Here is a 27,042-nt window from a genome sequence, read left to right as displayed (position 1 = left end):
TTACACGAGGCATCACAACAACGTTTCACCAGGCAACGCCGGTCAACTGCTGTTTGTGTATGACAAATCGGTGGGAAACCTTCCTCATGTCAGCACGTTGTAGGTGTCGCCACCGGTACCACCCTTGTGCGAATGCTCTGAAAAGCTAATCCTTTGCATATCACAGCATCTTCTTCCTGTTGGTTAAATTTCGCGTCTGTAGCACGTCATCTTCGTGGTGTAGCAATTTTAATGGACAGTAGTGTAGTAAGCAAGAATACAAGAAATAACTGATAAAAGTAAATAGTCAATTGTTTTAAGGAGGTGGTTTCGCTGTGGAACCACTGCGACATGGTTTTCAACTGCCAATGCTCCACAATGAAATCGATGTCATCAGCTAGCCGTTGTAGCCGAGCGGTTCTAGGCTGGGTGTGTTGTATCTTCAGTCCGGAACCGCACTGCTGCTGCGATCGCAGGTTCCAATCCTGCCTCGTGCATCGCTGTGTGTGATGTCCGTAGGTTCGTTAGGTTTAAGTAGTTCTAAGTCTAGGGGACTGGTGACCTTAGATGTTAAGTCCCATAGTGCTTAGAGCCATCTGAACCATATTTTTGATGTCATCAGACAGCTAGCACCCGCTAATTGTTTTGAACTTACACTCACATATAGAATATTTAGTAAAGTTATGAAAGAAATAGACAGAAACATAAATAAGAACAACAAACCGACAGACACCAGCACAGTATGTCTTCCCTACTTTGGTACGGTTCCACAAAATACTGCTAAGGTATTGAGACCATACAGTGTAAGAGTTGCTTTCTCCACAAACAATAAATTAGGTAGTAGATTGCCAGACAAAACATAAAAGAATAAAAGTAAATTCTCCAACTCAGGTACATACAAGATAAAATGCAAATCGATGATCTGTACAATATGTAGCTCAGACCGGACGAAGCTTTCGAAATAGATTCAAAGAACACATTAACACACTTAGATACAACACACCCAATAAATATGCCGTAACTACACACATTCAGGACACAGAACATTCCTTTGATAACATGGAGGACGATCTAGTAATGTTTCACAAAATGAACACAGGCAACAAATTCAATCTTCATGAAGAGCAGGAAATTTTCATTCACAACAGAAAACGTGTACAGAACACACTAAATGGAAAAGTTGACACGGTGGCAACGAGCTTCTTTAAGAGCTTTGCAGGCGTACCGGGTGAAGCAGTGTAAATATTTCTACCCTCTACTTCCAGAGTAAGTCATAAATAAATAAAAAAAATCACAAAGCACTGTAGAGACACAGAATGTTCATGCTAACTCTGTAAGTATATATATATATATATATATATATATATGTGTGTGTGTGTGTGTGTGTGTGTGTGTGTGTGTGTTACTGTCACATATTTTGCAGTGTAATACTTTTAACAAGATTTTGTAAAGAAAGAAACAATTATCTCTGCCTGAGACATCATTCATAGCCAGTTTAGAGTGTAGATCAAAGTACCATGTCTTAACATCGCTACAAACTTTCGTGTGTTTATATTAGTAGTTCGTGTTTCTGTGTGAAAAATCAAGTCAAGAAATGTTCATTTATGACGAACTGCTGAGTTCTGTACACTGGAATAAATTGTAAGTAACTCCATCACCATTTCAGATGTATGATCCAAGTGCACTATGGCGATAACAACTGCCTGTTGTACATTTTGTAGCAAACTGAAAGCGCAACAGACAACTAGCTGCATCCCGCTGGTAGCGAGTAACAGGATATCGCCGTTTTCCACCTGAAGTTCAGAGTATAAACTTTCGAACCACGTCGTGGGAGAAAATAAAAAGTTACCGACACTGATACTTCTTTTATATGAACTTTTATTAACATCAATTTCTGACGGCAATGTGGATGAAGTAAAGAAAATGGTTCAGGAAAAGTGCCGAATCATCATCAGAGGCGTTTATGATTTACATAAACGATCTGGTTGATGGTAATGACAGCGGCCTTAGACTGTTAGCCGATGATGCTGTAGGCTACAGGAAAGCAGTATCACACGAAAGTTGTGAGCAAATCAGTGAGGATTTGCAAAAAATAAATGCGTGGTGTAATGACTGGCAGTTATCTCTCAATATTAGTAAGTGTAAACTACTGTGTATAACAAGGCGAAAATCCCCATTAATGTACGAGTACAAAATAATTGCCCAGTCGTTGGAAGAGGTAACATCCATCAGGTATCTGGGTGTGACTATTCGAAATGATCTCAAATGGAATGATCAGATTACACAAGTAACGGGCAAGGCGAACTCTAGATTGCGGTTTATTGGTAGAATCAGGAAGCGATGCAGTCCTTCAGCAAAGGAAATTCCTTACAATAGTTTAATTCGTCCAGTCCTACAGTAGTGTTCGTCTGTAGTGGATCCTTACCAGTTGGGCCTGATTCAAGAGATTGAAAAAGTCCAAAGAAGAGCGGCAAGATTCGTGACTGGTACATTTAGCCATCGCGAGAGCGTTACAGATCTCATAGAAAGTTTGAAGTGGGACACACTTGCAGATAGACGACGCGCTGAACGGATGGGGCTGCCCACTAAAGCCCGAAATCCGATCTTCGCCGAGGATGTAGAGCATATATAATTACTTTCAAAAAGCGCAATGATCACCTTTCAAAGATAAGGGGAATTACAGCTTGAGGCGTTCAGACAGTCGTTTTTCCCTCGCGCAATCCGCGAGTGGAACAGAGGGGGGGGGGGGGGGGGGGGGGGGGGGGAAATATCACTTTGGCGCGAATTGTGCCCTCCGCCACACACCGCTTCGTGGCTAGCGGAGTATATATGTAGATGTAGATGATGTCAGCATTTCCTTTGGCTCATGCCAAGCAATTTGACATGTTCTGGACATGAAACGTGTAGTAGCAAAGTTTGCTCCGAAACTGTTGAATTTAGACCAAATAAGTCGCTTAGACATAGCTCAGGACCGCGAGACCGCGAGACCGCTACGGTCGCAGGTTCGAATCCTGCCTCGGGCATGGATGTGTGTGATGTCCTTAGGTTAGTTAGGTTTAAGTAGTTCTAAGTTCTAGGGGACTGATGACCTCAGATGTTAAGTCCCATAGTGCTCAGAGCCATTTGAACCATCGCTCAGGAATTGCTGAAAGAACGTTATATCTGGTGTCGAGACATGGGTATACGGATATGACGTCTAAACCAAGGCCCAACAGTTCCAATGGAGACTGTCTAAAAAGCCAAGACCGAAAAAAAATCGATAAGTTCGATCGCATGTGAAAGTTCTTCGATTACAATGGGAAAGTGTGTTGTGAGTTCCTGCATTATGATCGTACGGTCAATAAGAGATAATACCCGGAAATTATGCGCCGTTTGCGTGCAGCAATCCGAAGAAAACGACCAGAATTGTAAAAAAAAAAAAGAAAAACAGTTATGTTGCTTCAGCCACTGTATTCGCCGGGCATAGCCCTCTTCGATCTCTTCTGTTACCGAGGCTGAAGAGAACCATGGAAGGCCGTCGTTCTGTTACCATTGATGAGATGAAGACAGAATCGCTAGAGGAGCTGAACGCCATGACGAAAAGTGAATTCCAGAAGTGCTTCCACGATTGGAAAAAGCGCTGGTAAAAGTTTATTATATCCGCAGGGAATTACTTTGAAGGGGACAAAGCTGATGTTGGAGAATAAATTATAATTATTTAAGAAAAATAAAAATTTCCATTAGTTTTTGACCAGACCTCGTATTCAACAACGGGTATCACAAAATTTTTACGTTGACTTTAGATCCAAAATTTAAATGATAAGAAATTTTCTGCAGCAGACTGGTTGAATATTTGCGACTAAACAAAGTATTTAAGCATGCTTAAAATTTTCAAACTCTACCTTCTCGAAAATGGCTGAGAGTTGCGTCTTTCTGTTTACATATGTTCAAGTTAAGGACATGCTGTATATTTCCTGTCAATACGAATCAAATCGGCGAGGCGAAGTTCGCACGGCCCCAATTTTAGTGACGACCTCCTTGAATCACTCTCAGACGGCTTACTTAGTCATTTTTGATTCAAGGTTGTAATCGAACCTATTTTCGATTGCCGGGTCCAAAAAACAATATATAGGTCAGACTGGACGAAGCTTCGAACTAGATTCAGAGAACACATTAACGCACTTAGATGCAACACACCAAATAAATCTGCCATAGCTACATACATTCAGGATACACCACATTCCTATGATAATATTGAGGACAATCTAGTACTATTTGAATAAAAAAGGGGAAAGGCAACAAATTCAATATTTATGAAGAGCAGGAAATTTTCATTCACGACAGAAAACGTGTACAGAACACACTAAATGTGAAAGCTGAGACAGTGGCAACGAAAAAATGGGTTCAAACGGCTGTGAGCACTGTGGGACTTATCATCTGAGATCATCAGTCCCCTAGAATTTAGAACTACTTAAACCTAACTGACCTAAGGATATCACACACATCGCCCGAGGCAGGTTTCGAACCTGCGAGTGTAGCGGTAGCGCGGTTTCAGACTGAAGCGCCTAGAACCGCTCGGCCACTCCGGCCGGCGCCTTGGACAGACTTGACATACACCATTGAGTTTTTCAGCGTCTGAAACTTGTTTACTTGGTAAATCGTTTATAACTTGCTGTAAAAAATGGCTCTGAGCACTATGGAACTTAACATCTATGGTCATCAGTCCCCTAGAACTTAGAACTACTTAAACCTAACTAACCTAAGGACAACACACAACACCCAGTCATCACGAGGCAGAGAAAATCCCTGACCCCGCCGGGAATCGAACGCGGGAACCCAGGCGCGGGAAGCGAGAACGCTACCGCGCGTTCACGAGCTGCGGACTAACTTGCAGTAGAGGATGAGAAATAATCACATTTGTATTTTCTTTATATATTATTTGTTTATGCCGGTAATTTTAAAATCGAAAAAAATCTCAGTGGCCACCTACATACTCCTCGAGCCACGGAATTTTCTTCTTTCAGTCGATCCACTACATAGACACCACCTTTTATTCGATTACAATACGTGATGATGCGAGTTTTGCGTGTTCCCCAGTTATCGGATCAATCTGATCATTGTCATGGAGTGTACTTATCATAAGTAAAACTATTTTTTTTTCTTTGGTATATAGGAAACCAGAACCTTGTTTTCATCAAAAGCAAGAATACTACTGCGTGTTGGTCTTATTTTAGTATCTAGGGATTTATTTTTTATTCTTCCTGAGAGTACCAACTAAAGTTGTTCATTTGCTCATTAAAAAAAAAATGGTTCAAATGGCTCTGAGCACTATGGGACTTAACTTCTGAGGTCATCAGTCCCCTAGAACTTAGAACTACTTAAACCTAACTAACGTAAGGCCATCACATACATCCATGCCCGAGGCAGGATTGGAACCTGCAACCGTAGCGGTCGCGCGGTTCCAGACTGAAGCGCCTAGAACCGCTCGGCCACTTCGGCCGGCTTTTTGCTCATCGATTCGTCAGCCAGTGGAATCGCGGTAAAATAATTATTTCAACCGGTGTATAATATATCTTGTGATAAATGATTCACGATTGCAGATGCAGTGTTATCGAATTTGTATGGGCCACTTTGGTTGCTTGCCTGGGCACATTTTTACATTATTTGTGTAAAAAGACTTTGAGTCAGATGAAGCATTCGCCTTGATTCCGTACTTGGCCGGTTTATTGCTATGTACATACAGAAATTACAGCGGCCTCTAAATGCTTGTAACATTTCATCAATTGTTACATTTTTTTCTGCCTGATAATTGATCGACACTTTGCGACAAACGAATCAAATATTCCACGAATTGGGGCGAGATTGTCATACTTAGACCTTATAGTTGTCATCAGAAAAAGAAATCTAGTACTGCTCATAACGGCTCGAAAAATAATCAGGAGCTCTGCCGACGTTGTCCCACATTTCCTGCACATTGAAATGGCGCATTTTTTTTTATACCAGCCACGTAGAAAATGCCAATAAACGCTTTCAGCTCTTTGATCTTAGAGTCTCTTTACAAACCCCTCTCTCTTGAAGAACGAGCCTTGATTTTTCTAATATGAATATTCGTATACACTACGTCAGTCAGCATTTCTTCACTTACATAAAAAAGAAAAGTCTACAGTATCTTTTGCGTCTTTTGCTACTGCTTTTATCTCTTGTCTACCAATAACAATATTATGAGATCTTGTCCTCACATTGGAACGTCCTCGATTGTAACTCCACTTCGTTTGTTTGTCTTTGCCTAAGTATAATAACTGACCTCGTTCTTGGATGGAAGACATTTCCACCTCATCTTCATCTGATGACTGTTCTTTTAGGTACGGTGGGCGCTGAGTTCACTGTCTAGTTCACTTTCGGTATTATCGGCTCAAACAGATTCTACTGCAACATCTTGTAGGTCGTCTTCTTCCAGCCACGCAAAATTCTTTCTTCTAGTCTATCCATTTATAAAAATACAAAATGATGTTAGTTTACCCATAACACAGATAATTATTTATCGTAAATAATAAAAAAACACAATACCCCGAGAGCAATGCACATAAAATGACGTTTTAAGGCCGGTCGGGGTGGCAGAGCGGTTCTAGGCGCTACAGTCTGGAACCGCTCGACCGCCACGGTCGCAGGTTCGAATCCTGCCTCGATATTGGATGTGTGTGATGTCCTTAGGTTAGTTAGGTTTAAGTAGTTCTAAGTTCTAAGGGACTGATGACCTCAGTATCCCATAGTGCTCAGAGCCATTTTAAACATTTTTGTAATAAATTTAAACGTAATGCAGCCAGAGCTTTGGACTTGCCTCCATTTATCCACTTTTCTATACCTTTTTTCACGCATCTCAGTGTTTATGACGTCATACCTCGTGAACCGTGATAGGTACGTGGTGTACCAAGTTAGGGTGATATCGGTGGAGTGATTTAGGAGGAGATGGGAAAAACACAGACAAAACCCCTTTTTCGCACTTTCACTACCGTCGACATCATAAAATATAATTTGCCTTCGATTCCTCTAATACTGTAGAAATGCAATTCAACAATAAACAACGAGTAATAGCTATTTTTAGATACGAGGTAAACAGCTGTAGATTTGCATTTCATTGATTAGTTACATAACAAGTAACACCAACAGGTTTTCAGATTGAGTTGCAACGTGACTCACTAGTGACGCACTAGAGATTCCGTTCTAAACCTATATCTACATGATTAATCCACATTTCACATTTAAATATTTGGCGGAGGTTCATAGGACTCCTTTCAAACTAGTTCTCGACAGTTCCATTCTCGAATAGCACGTGGCAAAAATGATCACTTAAATGTTTCCGTGCGAGGTCCGATTACTCTTATTTTAACTCAATGATGTTTCCTCCAATATGGTAGAACAAAAGAAAACTGGTGCTTTTCATTTATTATAATGTTGTTCTACCAAGAACCGACGGAATATTCTGTTAACGTGATATTTCCACCCTATGTCGGTGGGAGTCAACAAAATGTTATGGCATTGAGAGGATAAATTTGGTGCTTGCGACTTCGTGTAAAGGCATCGCCGCAACGGAAAGTACCGTTGTTTTAAAGATTGCCACCGTAACAATTATACCCGTGACAGAAGCACTCGTATTTCGCGGTAATACAAAACGAGCTTCCCTCTTCGAAGTTTTTCGATGTCCTCAATCAAACCTACCTAGTACTGCGCAGCAATAATCCGGAACAGGATGGAGAAGTGTGGTGTAGGCAGTCTCTGTAGTAGGTTTGTTGCATTTTCTCAGTGTTTTGCCAATAAATCGCAGCCTTTAGTGCGCCTTCCCAGCACAGTTTTCTGTGTACTGGTACCAACGTAAGTTGTTCGTGATTGTAATCCCAAGGTATTTAAAGTTAAACAGATTTAGATTTTAGATTTTTGTGGTTCAGCCGTTAACCGAAATTCACTGAACGTGAAAGACCTCGCACTTTTTATTTTTCATGGACAATTGCCAGTTTTCGCACAAAGTAGATATTTTGTCTATTATTCCTATGGAAAACAAACTTGTCCTGATTTTCCTTTGCAGTGAGATGAGACTAATGTCTGTACAAGAGATTATGGAGAAATAAATGGTTGGAGAGGGATAATTCCACAGCGTTGTTGTTGTTATTATTGTTGTTTTCAGTCCGCAGACTGGTTTGAACATCTACATCTACATCACTACTCGGCAATTCACATTTAGGTGCTTAGCAGAGGGTTCATCGAACCACAATCATACTATCTCTCTACTATTCCACTCCCGAACAGCGCGCGGGAAAAACGAACACCTAAACCTTCTGTTCGAACTCTGATTTCTCTTATTTTATTTTCATGATCATTCCTACCTATGTAGGTTGCGCTCAATATTTTAGAATTCGGAAGAGAAAGTTGGTGACTGAAATTTCGTAAATAGATCTCGCCGCGACGAAAAACGTCTTTGCTTTAATGACTTCCATCCCAACTTGCGTATCATATCTGCCACACTCTCTCCCCTATTACGTGATAATACAAAACGAGCTGCCCTTTTTTGCACCCTTTCGATGTCCTCCGTCAATCTCACCTGATAAGGATCCCACACCGCGCAGCAATATTCTAACAGAGGATGAACGAGTGTAGTGTAAGCTGTCTCTTTAGTGGACTCGTTGCATCTTCTAAGTGTCCTGCCAATGAAACGCAACCTTTGGCTCGCCTTCCCCACAGTATTATCTATGTGGTCTTTTCAACTGAAGTTGTTCGTAATTTTAACACCCAAGTACTTAGTTGAATTGACAGCCTTGAGAATTGTACTATTTATCGAGTAATCGAATTCCAACGGATTTCTTTTGGAACTCATTTGGTTCACCTCACACCTTTCGTTATTTAACGTCAACTGCCACCTGACACACCATACGGCAATCTTTTCTAAATCGCTTTGCAACTGATACTGATCTTCGGATGACCTTAGTAGACGGTAAATTACAGCATCATCTGCAAACAACCTAAGAGAACTGCTCAGATTGTCACCCAGATCATTTATATAGATCAGGAACAGCAGAGGTCCTAGGACGCTTCCCTGAGGAACACCTGATATCACTTCAGTTTTACTCGATGATTTGCCGTCGATTACTACGAACTGCGACCTTCCTGACAGGAAATCACGAATCCAGTCGCACAACTGAGACGATACCCCATAGGCCCGCAGCTTGATTTGAAGTCGCTTGTGAGGAACGGTGTTAAAAGCTTTCCGGAAATCTAGAAATACGGAATGTACTTGAGATCCCCTGTCGATAGGGGCCATTACTACGTGCAAATAAAGAGCTAGTTGCGTTGCACACGAACGATGTTTTCTGAAACCATGCTGATTACGTATCAGTAAATCGTTCCTGTCGAGGTGATTCATAATGTTTGATTGGTATTGCGGTAGCGTTCTCGCTTCCCTCGCACGGGGTCCCGGGTTCAATTCCCGCCGGGGTCAGGTATTTTCTCTGCCTCGTGATGACTGTGTGTTGTACAGTCTTTCATCATCATTTCATCATCATTGACTCTCAAGTCGCCGAAGTGGCGTCAGCTAAAAAGGACTTGCAATACGGCGGCCGAACTTCCCCGCATGGGGACTCCCGGCCAACAATGCCATATGATCATTTCATTTTTTTCATAATGTTTGAATACAGTATATGCTCCAAAACCCTACTGCAAACCGACGTCAATGATATAGGTCTGTAGTTCGATGGATTACTCCTACTACCCTTCTTAAACACTGGTCCGACCTGCGCAATTTTCCAATTTGAAGCAGCTCTTCATGCTAGTCTATCCTATGCAAGCGTCTAACTTTCTGTAAAACTCTTACACGAACACAATCAACTGGTCAAATTGTTCAAGATGTCTTTGGAGGATCACAACACAGTGATCAGAATAGACAAAAGAGCAGCTGGCGAACATTAAAGACGCTTCAGTGCACCGACGTTGAATGGAGTTGCCATTGCGGTTGTCGGTGAAAATTTGGTGTTTGGCGACATTGTGATTCGATGGCGTCAGAGAGAGGGAGGGGTGGAGGCTTTGCTTCATCATCATGTGTCAGAACAGATGCATTGTTCATGGGAAAAAGAACGGCAGTCGGAATACCTAGACTCCTGCGCACCTTCATTCTGTGCGACGGTGGCATACAGTTTTTCTTACAATCTTGAAACAAAATTTGTTTCTCGGTTGGGAAGACTGGGGGCAAGATGATCGACCTGGTGAGGTGACTAATTACTCAGTTTAATCCCAAAGTTGCAAATTTTGCTTTTTTTATTCGTTCGATGACTACTTTCAGGCCGAAACCCATTTTCAGATCACCGTCACTTAGTCAAAAATGGTATATCCGAAAATGTGAAAACCATGTCACAAATGCGCAACATTTTTGATATTGTTTTTACATCTTCCGATATACCATTTTTGATTAGTTTACGATGATTCGAAAACGAGTCTCAGCCCGAAACCAGCCATCGAGCGAAGTTTTGGACTAGTTTTTCGTTGTACCGAGCAACTGTTGTACTTTCGGATATTCTGCAAAAAAAAAAAAAAAAAAAAAAAAAAAAAAAAAAAAAAAAAAAAAAAAAAAAAAAGGTTCGATCGATGGTCTTGGTCAGAAAGCGTTGATGTCAGTGGCTCTTGTGGCTGCGTCTGTTGTGGTTAATTTGACCGTTCCGCTTGCACAAAGTGATCCTGACGGTTCGTGTCGAAACATCCAAAGCACTGTAGTGTTGACAAACATTGTTCATTGTACCCAAGTCGACCAGTACATCCGTGGCGTAATCGATTGTTGGCTCGTATTTGAACACGAAACGTTCAGTTCGAATTGACACGTTTGGCCACCTATTTTATCGAAGTTCCAAATTACACTTAAGCGCCAAAGAAACTGGTATAGGTTCAAAATGGCTCTGAGCACTATGGGACTCAACTGCTGAGGTCATTAGTCCCCTAGAACTTAGAACTAGTTAAACCTAACTAACCTAAGGACATCACAAACATCCATGCCCGAGGCAGGATTCGAACCTGCGACCGTAGCGGTCCTGCGGTTCCAGACTGCAGCGCCTTTAACCGCACGGCCACTTCGGCCGGCAAAACTGGTATAGGTACGTGTATTCAAATACAGAGATATGTAAACAGGCAGAATACGACACTGCTCTCGGCGACACCTATATAAGACAACAAACGTCTGGCGCATTTGTTAGATTTGTTACTGCTGCTATAATGGCAGGTTATCAAGATTTAAGTGAGTTTGAACATGGTGCTGCAGTCGGCGCTCGAGCGATGGGGCACAGTATCTCCCAGGTAGCGATGAAGTGGATATTTTCCTGTACGACCATTTCACTAGTGTACCGTAAATATCAGGTTACGGTAAAACATCAAATCTCCGATATCGCTGCGGCCGAAAAAGATTCTGAAGGACGGAACCAACGGCGACTAAAGAGCATCGTTAACATGACAGAAGTGTAACCTTCCCGCAAATTACAGCAGATTTGAATGATGGGCCATCAACAACTGTCAGCGTGCGAACCATTCATCGATACGGGCTTTCGGAGCCGAAGGCCCACTCATGTGCCCTTAATGGCTGCACGACATAAAGCTTTACACATCGCCTGCGCCCACCAACACCGACATCGGACTGTTGATGACTGGAAACATGTTGCCTGGTCGGACGAGTCTCGTTTCAAATTGCATCGAGTGGATGGATGTGTTCTGGTATGGAGACAACCTCATGAAGCCATGGAACCTGCTTGTCAGCAGGGCACTGTTCAAGCTGGGAAGGCTCTGTAGTGGAGTGGGGTTTGTGTAGTTGGAGTGATAGGGGATCCCTGATATGTCTAGATACGACTCTGACGGGTGACACGTAAGTAAGCATCCTGTGTCCATTCACGCCCATTGTGCATTCCTACGGACTTGGTCAATTCCAGCAGGACAATGCAACATGCCACACGTCCACAATTGCTACAGAGTGACTCCAGGAACACTCTTCTGGGTTTAAGTGCTTCCACTGGGCACCGAACTCCCCAGACATCAACATTATTGAGCATATCTGGGATATCTTGCAACGTTCCGATCGGAAGAAGTCTCCACCTGCTTGTACTCTTACGAATTTATGTACAGCCCTGCAGGGTTCATGGTGTCAGTTCCCTCTATCACTGCTGCAGACATAAGTCGAGTCCATTCCACGCCGTTTGCGGCACTACTTCGTGCTCGCGGAGGCCCTTCACGATGTTAGGCAGGTGTACCACTTTCTTTGGCTCTTCAGTGTATTTCGTGCGTAAGCTCTAACTGAGCGAATCGTACTCGACTATGTTGTTCCAGAGTCGTCGTGGACAGCGCTCGAGAAATTCCTATTCGATTTGCCTCCAAACGTTGTCTACCTTCTTCGTCAGTCTGGTTGACACCACTATTATGTAGTCGGCTTGCGTTGTACGTGTGCCGACAGATATTTCGACGCCTCATTGGTGACATTTTTTCCAAAGAAACAAACCACGAACTGAAACCAACTGAATGTTTGCAACACACCAAATTACCACGAACTGGAATCAACTGAGTCTTTGCAACACATCAAAGAAATGATCACCGCCGATAGCACATGTTTAGCCGTCTCTTTTGCCGACGTTCCAAACTATTTTGTGCGTAATCTCCAACTGAGCGACTCGAATTCGACTGTATGCGCTGTTCCGAAGTCATAACGGATGCACTTGAGAAATTCGTATCCGATTTATCATCATTGACTCGCAAGTCGCAGATGTGGCGTCAGCTAAAGAGGACTTGCAGTACGGCGGCCGAACTCCCCCGAATGGGGTGTCCCGGCCAACAATGCCATACGATCATTTCATTTCGTTTCATTTGTCTGCAAACGCTGCCTACGCTCATCGTTAGTCTCATGTAGGCGGCCTGCGTTGCGCGTACGCCAACTGATGTTTCGACGCTTCCCTGGTGGCATTTTTTTTTCAAAGAAATAAAGTACAAACTGAAATCAATTCAGTGTTCACATCACACCAAATTACCGCTAACTGACGTCAATTCAATCTTTGCAACACACCACAGATATGATTATCACCGGTTGTAACCGCTCAGTGTCATTCAGTACGATCACGATGACACCCTCGATCGACGATAACACTCGTGCTGTCACTCGCCTTCATACGAGGGTTGTTTTTTAAGTAAGGGCCGTTTTTATTTTTTAAAAAAGATACAAATACTTTTGTAAAAAAGCTTTTATTTTCTGATTCTACACACTTTTACCTATTTTTCTACATAGTTGCCTTATTTATTTAAGCACTTGTCATACAGTACAACTAAGTTTTTAATTCCCTCTTCAAAGAATTCGGCAGCCTGCTCAGACAGCCAAGAGTTCACGGCCGCTTTCACTTCATCGTCGTCATTGAAGCGCTGCCCGCCAAGATGGTGTTTCGGGTACCGGAAAAGGTGAAAATCGCTAGGAGCAAGGTCGGGGCTGTATGGTGCATGGTCCAAAACTTCCCAGCCAAAAGAATCAATCAAATCCCAAGTCTTTTGAGAGGTGTGAGGCCTAGCGTTATCGTGCAGGAGCAAAACTCCTTTTGTCAGCATGCCGCGCATTTTGTTTTGAATTGCTCTGTGGAGCTTCTTTAGAGTTGCACAGTAGGCATCTGAGTTGAATGTCGTTCCTCGTGGCATAAAGTCCTCTAGCAAAATACCTCACCGGTCCCAGAACACAGTTGCCATAATCTTGCGCTTTGACAGCGTCTGTTTGGCTTTGACCTTGACGGGTGAGGTTGTGTGTCGCCATTCCATCGATTGTCGCTTGCTTTCTGGAGTGATATGGGATACCCATGTTTCATCTCCAGTGACAATTTGACTCAACATGTCATCCCCTTCTTCCTCGTAACGAATCAAAAAGTCCAATGAAGTGCCAAATCTCTTCCCTTTGTGGTCCTCTGTGAGGAGTCTGGGTAACCACCGAGAACACAGTTTCTTAAAGTTTAGGTTTTCAGACACAATTTTGTACAAAACCGATCTTGAAACTTGTGGAAATTCCAAAGAAAGAGTGGAAATTGTGAATCTTCTGTCCTCACGAATCTTTGTTTCGACTGCAGCCACCAAATCATCAGTGATCACAGAGGGCCGGCCTGAGCGTTCTTCATCACGGACGTTTTGACGGCCATTTTTAAACTCTCTAACACATTGACGCACTTTACCTTCACTCATTGCATTCGAGCCATAAACTTCCGTTAACTGACGATGAATGTTTGCAGCTGATAGGCTTCTCGCGGTCAAAAAACGTGTCACTGATCGTATCTCACACGCGGCGGGCGATTCAATAATCGTAAACATTATAAAGTAGCACAGCGATGCGTACACGTCAGCTACAGAGCTGCAACTTGCATCAGTGTGAACGGGAAGGATGCCGGCAAGTGGCGCGGTGGCTTGTTGCGGCGTCCGCGCGAACTACGGGACTATACGCGCGAACGGCCCTTACTTAAAAAACAACCCTCGTACATGGCGGTGGACGTTTGAAAATTCGTGACGCTATCTCAATGGTCTTCAATTGATTTAAATGTATTTTCCGGCCGACTCTTAATTCAACTACTGCCACGGGGGTGAGGAGAAAGAACACATCCTGGTGGTACCAGCATTATGCGTATTTAGATGTCCGATTAATCTGAATGGTTTGCAATGTTCCAGCGATTCTATTCGAACTCTATGCTGATGTACCGACAAGGACTATTTTCGCAGATAAACATGCAAGTACGTAATGGATGTTCAGTTTCTCAATATAGTTCGTCGCACTTACACATTATACAATCCGCTGTAAGAACAATTTCATGCATTTACATTTTTGGTGTCCCACAATATTGGTTGGCTTAATATTATGACGATACGTTGCATACAACTTCCACAGATATTGTTTATCATGTAGTCAAGACTACGTAATAAAGCCAAAATCGTGGATAAAATTGAAATGTAGTTTATTTATTAACACTTCTCTTTTCACTAATTAAATATGAAATATGAATCGAGATTGGAGGTGATGATCCTATCCTTCTTTTTTAGTATTTTAGGTCCCCGTTAATTAATATCTGGTAGTTAATAAGCGAACTATTTTTTATGCTGGCGCGTTGTTTGTATCAGTTACCCCCGCAACCGTCCAAGGATAAGATTCTATTAATGTTCCGCGCACACGCGTTTCAGCATTTTATCAAATGCAGAATTACGTAAACTACAGCTTTCCGTTGCGCACAACTTTCGTGGTTTCCACAACCATAATAGTTTCCCAAGAGTATTTTTCCCAGTTAACACGAACTTCGAATTATGTTGTCGGATTCATTCTCACTCCACCCGACAATAAACGTCTCTGATCACTTCGTCACAGCTAATGTATTTTAAACGTTAACGAATTTCGCAGTCGCATACCACTTTTTCATCGGCTAGCACGATCGCGATAACTGAAGGTAGAGAGCTCAATAATGTGTTACATGTTCTTTTATATGTATTAAAAAACAAACGCGCCCCTATATCTTTCTGTCCCGCTTGGTCTTTGCTACTTTGCTTTTTATTACTTTTCATTATATTGATTCTTAGTAATACTGTGCAGTTACTAAAGTTTCGTATTACTTTCCCCTTTTTAATTCTTCCAAAATAAAGTCTATTTATGCCCCAGTTTAATCAATATGGTACTAATTGACACGCCTGTCCGCAAAGTACCGTTATACGGTATAACACTGTAATATCGCTTTAAATTGCATTCTTTTACGCAAAATATCAATATTCAATGCGGAGTATGTTGTTGATATGAAAACATGTGACAGCAGAACTGTCAAACCGACCGTCACGTTTCTTTCATCGAGATTTTTATACAGATATACCATCCACTTTTTCGTCTTTTCCAGTGGAGCATCCAAAATTTTCTTTCGTACGAACCTTGTCAAAAATGTTCAAATTGTCAAATGTGTGTGACTTCCCCAGACGCACGCGCACACACACACACACACACACACACACACACACACACACACACACACACTCACGCACACACGCACACGCAAGCATACACACTAAATCAGACAAATCGCTCGACCCGTTCTCAAAATGATCTTTCAAACATGCGGCAATCGCTATGCAGGGTGTTACAAAAAGGTACGGCCAAACTTTCAGGAAACATTCCTCACATACAAATAAAGAAAAGATGTTATGTGGACATGTGTCCGGAAACGTTTAATTTCCATGTTAGAGCTCATTTTAGTTTCGTCAGTATGTACTGTACTTCCTCGACTCACCGCCAGTTGGCCCAATTGAAGGAAGGTAATGTTGACTTCGGTGCTTGTGTTGACATGCGACTCATTGCTCTACAGTACCAGCATCAAGCACATCAGTACGTAGCATCAACAGGTTAGTGTTCATCACGAACATGGTTCTGCAGTCAGTGCAATGTTTACAAATGCGGAGTTGGCAGATGCCCATTTGATGTGTGGATTAGCACGGGGCAATAGCCGTGGCGCGGTACGTTTGTATCGAGACAGATTTCCAGAACGAAGGTGTCCCGACAGGAAGACGTTCGAAGCAATTGATCGGCGTCTTAGGGAGCACGTAACATTCCAGCCTATGACTCGCGACTGGGGAAGACCTAGAACGACGAGGACACCTGCAATGGACGAGGAAATTCTTCGTGCAGTTGACGATAACCCTAATGTCAGCGTCAGAGAAGTTGGTGCTGTACAAGGTAACGGTGACCACGTCACTGTATGGAGAGTGCTACAGGAGAACCAGTTGTTTCCGTACCATGTACAACGTGTGCAGGCACTATCAGCAGCTGATTGGCCTCCACAAGTACACTTCTGCGAATGGTTCATCCGACAATGTGTCAATCCTCATTTCAGTGCAAATGTTCTCTTTACGGATGAGGCTTCATTCCAACGTGATCAAATTGTAAATTTTCACAACCAACATGTGTGGGCTGACGAGAATCCGCACGCAACTGTGCAATCACGTCATCAACACACATTTTCTGTGAACGTTTGGGCAGGCATTGTTGGTGATGTCTTGATTGGGCCCCATGTTCTTCCACCTACGTTCAATGGAGCACGTTATCATGTTTTCATACGGGATACTCTACCTGTGCTGCTAGAACATGTGCCTTTACAAGTACGACACAACATGTGGTTCATGCACGATGGAGCTCCTGCACATTTCAGTCGAAGTGTTCGTACGCTTCTCAACAACAGATTCGGTGACCGATGGATTAGTAGAGGCGGACCAATTCCATGGCCTCCACGCTCTCCTGACCTCAACCCTCTTGACTTTCATTTATGGGGGCATTTGAAAGCTCTTGCTTACGCAACCCCGGTACCAAATGTAGAGACTCTTCGTGCTCGTATTGTGGACGGCTGTGATACAATACTCCATTCTCCAGGGCTGCATCAGCGCATCAGGGATTCCATGCGACGGAAGGTGGATGCATGTATCCTCGCTAACGGCGGACATTTTGAACATTTCCTGTAACAAAGTGTTTGAAGTCACGCTGGTACGTTCTGTTGCTGTGTGTTTCCATTCCATGATTAATGTGATTTGAAGAGAAGTAATAAAATGGGCTCTAACATGGAAAGTAAGCGTTTCCGGACAGATGTCCACATAACATATTTTCTTTGTTTGTGTGTGAGGAATGTTTCCTGAAAGTTTGGCCGTACCTTTTTGTAACACCCTGTATACGACATACACGCTATGAGATACGAGTCAGTATCTGGAGGCTAGCGCCGAGACACTTGTTGGAAGGTAGCACCGACAGTCAATCCCGAAGGCGCCGAAGCTGGCGCAACGCCAGCTATTAACAGCATAAATTACTGTGCGCCAGCCGTGGAAATGCCAGCGACTTGTGGAAACCCAGCTGACCTCACTTTCCTCGGAGTCGCTGCAACTGCGGCGAAACCGCGGGCCGAGCCCACTGTTGTTCAGCTGGAGAATTACTGCACAGGACTCCCTGATGCAAATCGTGTTGCAAGCCAGCACCTCTCGTATTTTTCTAGCCAGGCCTGTACCATTAAATCTACTGCCGCCTCCGTGGCCAAAATACCGCATCAGAATTGACATATCTAGGGCTCATTTAACCCAGCGACAAGTGCGCAATCTACACGAGCAGAAACGTTATAAGCACTGGAAGCCATGAAATTGATTATCGTGTGGTGGCGTTGTGGGCTCATGGTGCGGTAAAGAAGGAGGAGAAAACTGGTGATTAAAATTTCATGAGAAGATCCCGTCGCAACGAAAAACGCCTTTGTTTTAATGATTGCCACTATCATGTCTGCGGCACTATCTCCCCTATTTCGTAGTAATACAAAACGAGCTGCCCTTCTATGAACTTTTTCGATGTCATTCGTCAGTCCCACCTGATGCGGATTCTACACAGCACATCAATAACCCAGGATGGGGCGGACAAGCGTGGTGTAAGCAGTCTCTTTAGTAGACCTGTTGCACCTGCTAAGTGCCCCACCAATGAATCGCAGTATTTGGTTTGCTCTACCCGCAACATTATCTATGTGATCGTTCCAATTTAGGTTATTTTTAATTTCTGCGGACTTCTTGTGAAACTGTTGTTGTTGTTGTTGTGGTTTTCAGTCCTAAGACTGGTTTGATGCAGCTCTCCATGCTACTCTGTCCTGTGCAAGCTTCTTCATCTCCCAGTATCTACTGCAACCTACATGCTTCTGAATCAGCTTAATGTATTCATCTCTTGGTCTCCCTCTGCGATTTTTACCCTCCACGCTGCCCTCCAATACTAAATTGGTCATCCCTTGATGCCTCAGAACATGTCCTACCAATCGATCCCTTCTTTTAGTCAAGTTGTGCCACAAATTTCTCTTCTCCCCAATCCTATTCAATACGTCGTCATTAGTTATGTGATCTACCCATGTAATCTTCAGGATTGTTCTGTAGCACCACATTTCAAAAGCTTCTATTCTCTTCTTGTCCAAACTTTTTATCGTCCATGTTTCACTTCCATACATGGCTACACTCCATACGAATACTTTCAGAAATGACTTCCTGACACTTAAATCAATACTGGATGTTAACAAATTTCTCTTCTTCAGAAACGCTTTCCTTGCCATTGCCAGCCTACATTTTATATCCTCTCTAGTTCGACCATCATCAGTTATTTTGCTCCCCAAATAGCAAAACTCCTTTACTACTTTAAGTGCCTCATTTCCTAATCTAATTCCCTCAGCATCACCCGACTTAATTAGACTACATTCCATTATCCTTGTTTTGCTTTTGTTGATGTTCATCTTATATCCTCCTTTCAAGACACTGTCCATTCCATTCAACTGCTCTTCCAAGTCCTTTGCTGTCTCTGACAGAATTACAATGTCATCGGCGAACCTCAAAGTTTTTATTTCTTCTCCATGAATTTTAATACCTACTCCGAATTTTTCTTTTGTTTCCTTTACTGCTTGCTCAATATACAGATTGAGCAACATCGGGGAGAGGCTACAACCCTGTCTTACTCCCTTCCCAACCACTGCTTCCCTTTCATGCCCCTCGACTCTTATAACTGCCATCTGGTTTCTGTACAAATTGTAAATAGCCTTTCGCTCCCTGTATTTTTTACCCCTGCCACCTTTAGAATTTGAAAGAGAGTATTCCAGTCAACATTGTCAAAAGCTTTCTCTAAGTCTACAAATGCTAGAAACGTAGGTTTGCCTTTCCTTAATCTTTCTTCTAAGATAAGTCGTAAGGTCAGTATTGCCTCACGTGTTCCAGTGTTTATATAACCAGTAATACTGCAATATCGTGTAATTTAATTACTTATTGGGCTTAATATTGTCCATTGCATAAAGTTTTGTGTTAGCAGAAGAGCCAACACCGTGTTACGAGTGGAGGCCGAAATGCACGCGTTTTAGCTCACGCAGGCTGGCGTGAGGGGGGAAGAACTATACTGACGTGAGGTCTGGAACATGACAAGGAATTAGAATTCAGAAAGCGTACGTAATTAGTTTGATACTTAACTTTAATCCATTAATGATGAACGTCGCTCTTAATGGTACATGAGTCACAATATTATCTGTTCAGAAAATAGTACTTATAGTAACAATATGGCGCCTTGATAGGTCGTAGCAAATGACGTAGCTGAAGGCTATGCTAAACGGTCGTCTCGGCAAATGAGAGCGTATGTAATCAGTGAACCATCGCTAGCAAAGTCGGCTGTACAACTGGGGCGAGTGCTAGGGAGTCTCTCTAGCCTAGACCTGCCGTGTGGCGGCGCTCGGTCTGCAATCACTTACAGTGGCGACACGCGGGTCCGACGTATACTAACGGACCGCGGCCGATTTAAAGGCTACCACCTAGCAAGTGTGGTGTCTGGTAGTGACACCCCACAAGGTGTAATTTCAACGTTAAAAAACAAGTTTGCTGCACTACACTCCGTGCAAGTGGATTGTACGTGACTTCGTGGGCTTCCCGGCGTGGTAATTCTTGGAAGGTCCTTCGGGTTTGCTGCCGGACCCTAAAATCATTTCGATTGAATATTTCGGCGATCCATTTCCTCGCAAACTTCAGGAGAACGGCGTTGCCGCTGCTACTGCGTCCCGCTGAGAACTGTTCTCAGTTGAATCGGGTTGATTTTCGGATCCGGCAGCATACTCGAAGAGACTTTCAAGTGGATTCTGTCTTTCTCTATAACGTTTGGTTTGTTGTTGTAGTTGTGGTCTTCAGTCCTGAGACTGGTTTGATGCAGCTCTCCATGCTACTCTATCCTGTGCAAGCTTCTTCATCTCCCAGTAACTACTGCAACCTACATCCTTCTGAATCTGCTTAGTGTATTCATCTCTTGGTCTCCCTCTACGGTTTTTACCCTCCACGCTGCCCTCCAATGCTAAATTTGTGATCCCTTGATGCCTCAGAATATGCCCTACCAACCGGTCCTTGTCAAGCTGTGCCACAAGCTCCTCGTCTCCCCAATTCTATTCAATACCGCCTCATTAGTTATGTGAGCTACCCATCTAATCTTCAGCATTCTTCTGTAGCACCACATTTAGAAAGGTTCTATTCTCTCCTTGTCCAAACTATTTATCATCCACGTTTAACTTCCATACATGGCTACACTCCATACAACTACTTTCAGAAACGACTTCCTGACACTTAAATATATACTCGATGTTAACAAATACCTCTTCTTCAGAAACGCTTTCCTTACCATTGCTAGTCTACATTTTATATCCTCTCTACTTCGACCATAATCAGTTATTTTGCTCCTCAAATAGCAAAACTCCTTTACTACTTTAAGCATCTCATTTCCTAATCTAATTCCCTCAGCATCACCCGACTTAATACGACTACATTCCGTTATCCTCGTTTTGCTTTTGTTGATGTTCATCTTATATCCTCCTTTCAAGACACAGTCCATTCCGTGCAACTGCTCTTCCAAGTCCTTTGCTGTCTCTGACAGAATTACAATGTCATCGGCGAACCTCAAAGTTTTTATTTCTTCTTAATGGATTTTAATACCTACTCCGAACTTTTCTTTTGTTTCCTTTATTGCTTGCTCAATATACAGATTGAATAACATCGGGGATAGGCTACAGCCCTGTCTCACTGCTTTCCCAACCACTGCTTCCCTTTCATACCCCTCGACTCTTATAACTGCCATTTGCTTTCTGTACAAATTGTAAATAGCCTTTCGCTCCCTGTATTTTACCCCTGCCACCTTCAGAATTTGAAAGACAGTATTCCAATCAACATTGTCAAAAGCTTTCTCTAAGTCTACAAATGCTAGAAACGTAGGCTTGCCCTTCCTTAATCTTTCTTCTAAGATAAGTCGTACGGTCATAAAACTAATAATTTCGTGTCGAACACGGGGCGAAAAATTAAAAAAAAAACCGCGAACCTAACCATTTCGTCTGAGGATATCGCGCGGTATATGGGACGTAAGTACCTCGAAAATACCCCGAAAACTCTGACCATCGGTTTGCCGAGTGTCTACGGATCAAGCGAGACACGCATTCGTTTATTTTGACTCCTCTTCCACTGCAGGAAGTTCCTGGAAACTCTGAGGTTGGACTTGACGTGTTCTGCTCGTTGCAATGCTTGAGAGATATTAAACGTTGTCGCTGCCGCGCATCGCTGCTTGCAGATTCAAAAGAGTATCTTCAATTTCAGTAGCAACGCCAGCGCTCTGAAAGTCTGGCGTAGGTGGAGAACAAGGAAAGAGCGGCGTCTAATTGTTTCCCGGAACTCCTGCGTTTCTGACTGGCGCTTTCCTCTCTGCCGCTCCCCTAAGGGCCAGATTTCGCAAGCCGCTCTCTGTAGAGGACGAAGGGACGCGTCGACCTGCTAAAAGACGATAACATCGCCTGTTGACGTTACAGCCCAGCGCAGTCGCGATGCACGCGGTCTGAAAATGCACAGTCGGAACTTGAAGCCTCTCTCGCATCTCCGTCCATTGTATGAAGCGACGGTTCGCCTCGCCTCTCAAACCTTCATCCCTGTTGTATAAGCGTGAATTTAGTGATATTTAAAAAAACTGCAACTACACCATTCGTTCTTGCTACATTAGCAACATCTCACCGCTACGCAGGTTAACTGTCAAATAGGCGGTGGCAGGGGTAAAATACAGGGAGCGAAAGGCTATTTACAATTTGTACAGAAACCAGATGGCAGTTATAAGAGTCGAGGGGCACGAAAGGGAAGCAGTGGTTGGGAAGGGAGCGAGACAGGGCTGTAGCCTATCCCCCATGTTATTCAATCTGTATATTAAGCAAGCAATGAAGGAAACAAAAGAAAAATTCGGAGTAGGTATTAAAATCCATGGAGAAGAAATAAAAACTTGAGGTTCGCCGATGACATTGTAATTCTGTCAGAGACAGCAGTTGAATGGAATGGACAGTGCAAATGGTTCAAATGGCTCTGAGCACTATGGGACTCAACTGCTGAGGTCATTAGTCCCCTAGAACTTAGAACTAGTTAAACCTAACTAATCTAAGGACATCACAAACATACATGCCCGAGGCAGGATTCGAACCTGCGACCGTAGCGGTCTTGCGGTTCCAGACTGCAGCGCTTTTAACCGCACGGCCACTTCGGCCGGTGGAATGGACAGTGTATTGGAAGTAGAGAGGATATAAAATGTAGGCTGGCAATGGCAAGGAAAGCGTTTCTGAAGAAGAGAAATTTGTTAACATCCAGTATTGATTTAAGTGTCAGGAAGTCATTTCTGAAAGTATTTGTATGGAGTGTAGCCATGTATGGAAGTGAAACATGGACGATAAATAGTTTGGACAAGAAGAGAATAGAAGCTTTCGAAATGTGGTGCTACAGAAGAATGCTAAAGATTAGATGGGTAGATCACATAACTAATGAGGAAGTATTGAATAGGATTGGGGAGAAGTTTGTGGCACAACTTGACCAGAAGAAGGGATCGGTTGGTAGGACATGTTCTGAGGCATCAAGGGATCACCAATTTAGTATTGGAGGGCAGCGTGGAGGGTAAAAATCGTAGAGGGAGACCAAGAGATGAATACACTAAGCAGATTCAGAAGGATGTAGGTTGCAGTAGGTACTGGGAGATGAAAAAGCTTGCACAGGATAGAGTAGCATGGAGAGCTGCATCAAACCAGTCTCAGGACTGAAGACCACAACAACATATGTTTAGAATCCAAAATTTTGTAAGGTCTTCACACTATTTGAGGTACTGGCCATCTGAGCACTCTTCATTTATGTTGTGCAGCAAACATACATGTAATGCTGTACTAACCACATAACCGGTAATACTGTAATGTATTGTGTATTCTAATTATTGTGTTCAATATTGTTCATTGCGTAAAGTGTCAGGTGTTCAACATCTGTCCAAGTGGATTGTTCATTCACTTACAGTGTTTGGTTACCTAAAAGAAATAGGGGTCACCGCAGACGCTAGACAGTTGCTTCCTGAAAAAGGCCTCATAAACCAAAAATTATTTAGAAATAAACAAAAATCAGAATAATAAAAACAGTGTACTTGTTATTCAATCTTAAATATGGAATTGTTCCAGCAAGAAGTAACGGAAGAATACAATAATAAAAGTAAAAAATATAATAAACCTTAATTTTACTAGGTATAAACAAATTTCCCTTTTTGTGAATCACTTTTCTTGCTATTGACACTCTGTGTTTTTTATCGTCTGTACTTCGACCATTGTTGCTCGAATACGAAAACTGATCTACTACTTTTAGTGGCTCATTTGAGAATCTGGTTCCATCGGCATCGCAAATTGGTAATTCGAATAAACATACCGGTACGTAGTAACCCAGACATAATATTGTCTTTCTTTGTTATATTGAAAGAAATACTGTGTTTCGTGTCGTGGAAGCAGGTAGCGGCATTTGGGAAATGTAGCGGCTCGCTTGAAAAAAATTGTTGATACAAGAAGAAATCAACCGGGCAGCTCACAGTCTACAACGGACTTCGGACGGCAAGGTATTCGGCCTCGATTCTTCGTCCACGAAGGATGGTGCTGCCATCTGTTACGCAGTCGCCACAGCGCAGTGCCCTTGGCCTCGCAAGCCGCTCTCTTCGTAAGTGGACGCAGGCACGAATGTCGACCTCGTATACACTACTGGCCATTAAAACTGCTACACCAAGAAGAAATGCACATGATAAACGGGTATTAATTGGACAAATATATTATACTAGAACTGACGTGTGATTACATTTTCACACAATTTGGGTGCATAGATCCTGGGAAATCAGTACCCAGAACAACCACCTCTGGCCGTAATAACGGCCTTGATACACCTGGGCATTGAGTCAGAGCTTGGATGACGTGAACAGGTACAGCTGCCCATGCAGCTTCAACAAGATACCACAGTTCATCAACAGTAGTGACTGGCGAATTGTGACGAGCCAGTTGCTCGGCCACCATTGACCAGACGTTTTCAATTGGTGGGAGATCTGGAGGATGTGCTGGCCTGGGCAGCAGTCGAACATTTTCTGTATCCAGAAAGACCCGCACAGGACCTGCAACACGCGGTCGTGCATTATCCTGCTGAGATGTAGGGTTTCGCAGGGATCGAATGAAGGGTAGAGCCACGGGTCGTAACACATCTGACATGTAACGCCCACTGTTCAAGGTGCCGTCAATGCGAACAAGAGGTGACCGAGACGTGTAACCAATGGCACACCGTACCATCACGCCGGGTGATACGCCAGTATGGCGATGACGAATATACGCCTCCAATGTGCGTTCACCGCGATGTCGCCAAACACGGATGCGACTCTCATGATGCTGGAAACGAAACTTGGATTCATCCGAAAAAATGACGTTTTGCCATTCGTGCACCCAGGTTCGTCGTTGAGTACGCCATCGCAGGCGCTCCTGTCTGTGATGCAGCGTCAAGGGCAACCGTAGCCGTGGTCTCCGAGCGGATAGTCCATGCTGCTGCAAACGTCGTCGAACTGTTCGTGCAGGTGGTTGTTGTCTTTCTAACGTCCCCATCTGTTTACTCAGGGATCGAGACGTGGCTGCACGATCCGTTAGAGCCATGCGGGTAAGATGCCTGTCATCTCGACTGCTAGTGATACGAGGCCGTTGGGATCCAGCACGGCCTTCCGTATTACCATCCTGAACCGACCGATTCCATATTCTGCTAACAGTCGTTGGATCTCGAGCAACGCGAGCAGCAATGTCGCGATACGATAAACCTCAATCGCGATAGGCTACAATCCGACCTTTATTAAAGTCGAAAACATGATGTTACGTATTTGTCCTCCTTACACGAGGCATCACAACAACGTTTGCCGGCCGATGTGGCCGAGCGGTTCTAGGCGCTTCAGTTTGGAACCGCGCGACCTCTACGGTCGCTGGTTCGAATCCTGCCTCGGGCATGGATGTGTGTGATGTCCTTAGGTTAGTTAGGTTTAATTAGTTCTAAGTTCTAGGCGACTGATGACCGCAGATGTTAAGTCCCATAGTGCTTCGAGTCGTTCGAACCATTTTGTGATGACATCAATGCAGCTGGACCTTGTAAATAGTCCAAATAACTGCACTGCGATCCCGTGCGCATTTCAAAAGTCAGATGTCTTCTAATTGCTGACTGCCTTCACTACAATGAAAAACGAGAGCAGCACCTAATGAACGATCAGTGTAGACACTAAAATAAATGGGGCCGTTATTCTCTGTAGTTGATCACTATCAGGTGCAATTTACGTGACCCTTCTGTTTTTTTTGTTTCAGAGTCAGCGAGCACAGAGGCGCCGAGGACACAGAAATTATCGTGGGAGAGTCACTGACAACGAACGAAGATGTCTACTGGTGTGCTGTTTAAGAGCTGCTGCTGCGGCTGCACGCTAAAGACGGGCACCATACTCATAGCCCTGTGGTACCAGGTGAGCATGACCTTCTAGCACCAAGCAAACACCACATCCTTATACGATATTGCAGTGCATTCTGATTACGGTGCAAAGTCCGTTTGGACGCATGTGCATGTCCGACTTGCGATATGCGGGAAATCCTGATTCGAGTCTGGACCCGGCACAAATTGTCATTGTCATCCCTTTCTACAGCTGATAGTAGTCATTATTAGCAATTGCGAATTCATTTGATGTCCATCATCCTTGTAATCCAATGTAACCGGACTAGCACAGCATCCTCAGAGTCGTACGATCCACCGACGGAAAAAAAATCGCAACACCGAAAAACTATTAATGTAGATAACGAAATTTTGGGAATACATTTGTCTAGATAACATATTTAAGTGATTAACACTGCAGGATCATTGACAATGTAAGCGCAAGATAAGCTGAGGTGTCAGGTCAGAGGGGTGTTCTGAACACAATTTCGACACAAAGCAGCTCAATAGGCTGTGGAGTGGAAGGGGTAGGCTAGCAATAGAACAGTGCATCACCATTGACTAGACACTCATTTATTGAGCACATAAGTCAGGTATTACCCAAAAGGAACAATCAGTACAAATTACTAAATAATATTCTTTTCCTTTAAGTCACTCAAACATTTAAACAGGCAAATAGCAATCATTTAACTGAAAGCCTTTTAAGAAAGCAAGACTAGAAAATTTGAATGACGAGTTAAAATCATATTTAAATCGGCTCTG

The 27,042-nt window shown here is 43.3% G+C and overlaps 1 protein-coding gene across 1 annotated transcript in view; it reads left to right on the top strand.

The window, feature by feature from the left end:
* Nucleotides 1–27,042, top strand: part of LOC126425323 (lysosomal-associated transmembrane protein 4B-like) — a 240,967-nt gene that overhangs the window by 145,468 nt on the left and 68,457 nt on the right. Inside the window, exon 2 of the mRNA XM_050088305.1 lies at nt 26,166–26,317. Coding sequence (XP_049944262.1) covers nt 26,234–26,317 — 84 coding nt within the window. The 5' untranslated portion in view covers nt 26,166–26,233. The remainder of the gene's footprint in view (nt 1–26,165; nt 26,318–27,042) is intronic.

The sequence above is a fragment of the Schistocerca serialis genome, chromosome 10 (assembly GCF_023864345.2).
Source record: "Schistocerca serialis cubense isolate TAMUIC-IGC-003099 chromosome 10, iqSchSeri2.2, whole genome shotgun sequence".
NCBI lineage: Eukaryota > Metazoa > Arthropoda > Insecta > Orthoptera > Acrididae > Schistocerca > Schistocerca serialis.
Note: the sequence above shows the minus strand (reverse complement) of the source record. Positions and strands in the feature narration are given on the sequence as shown.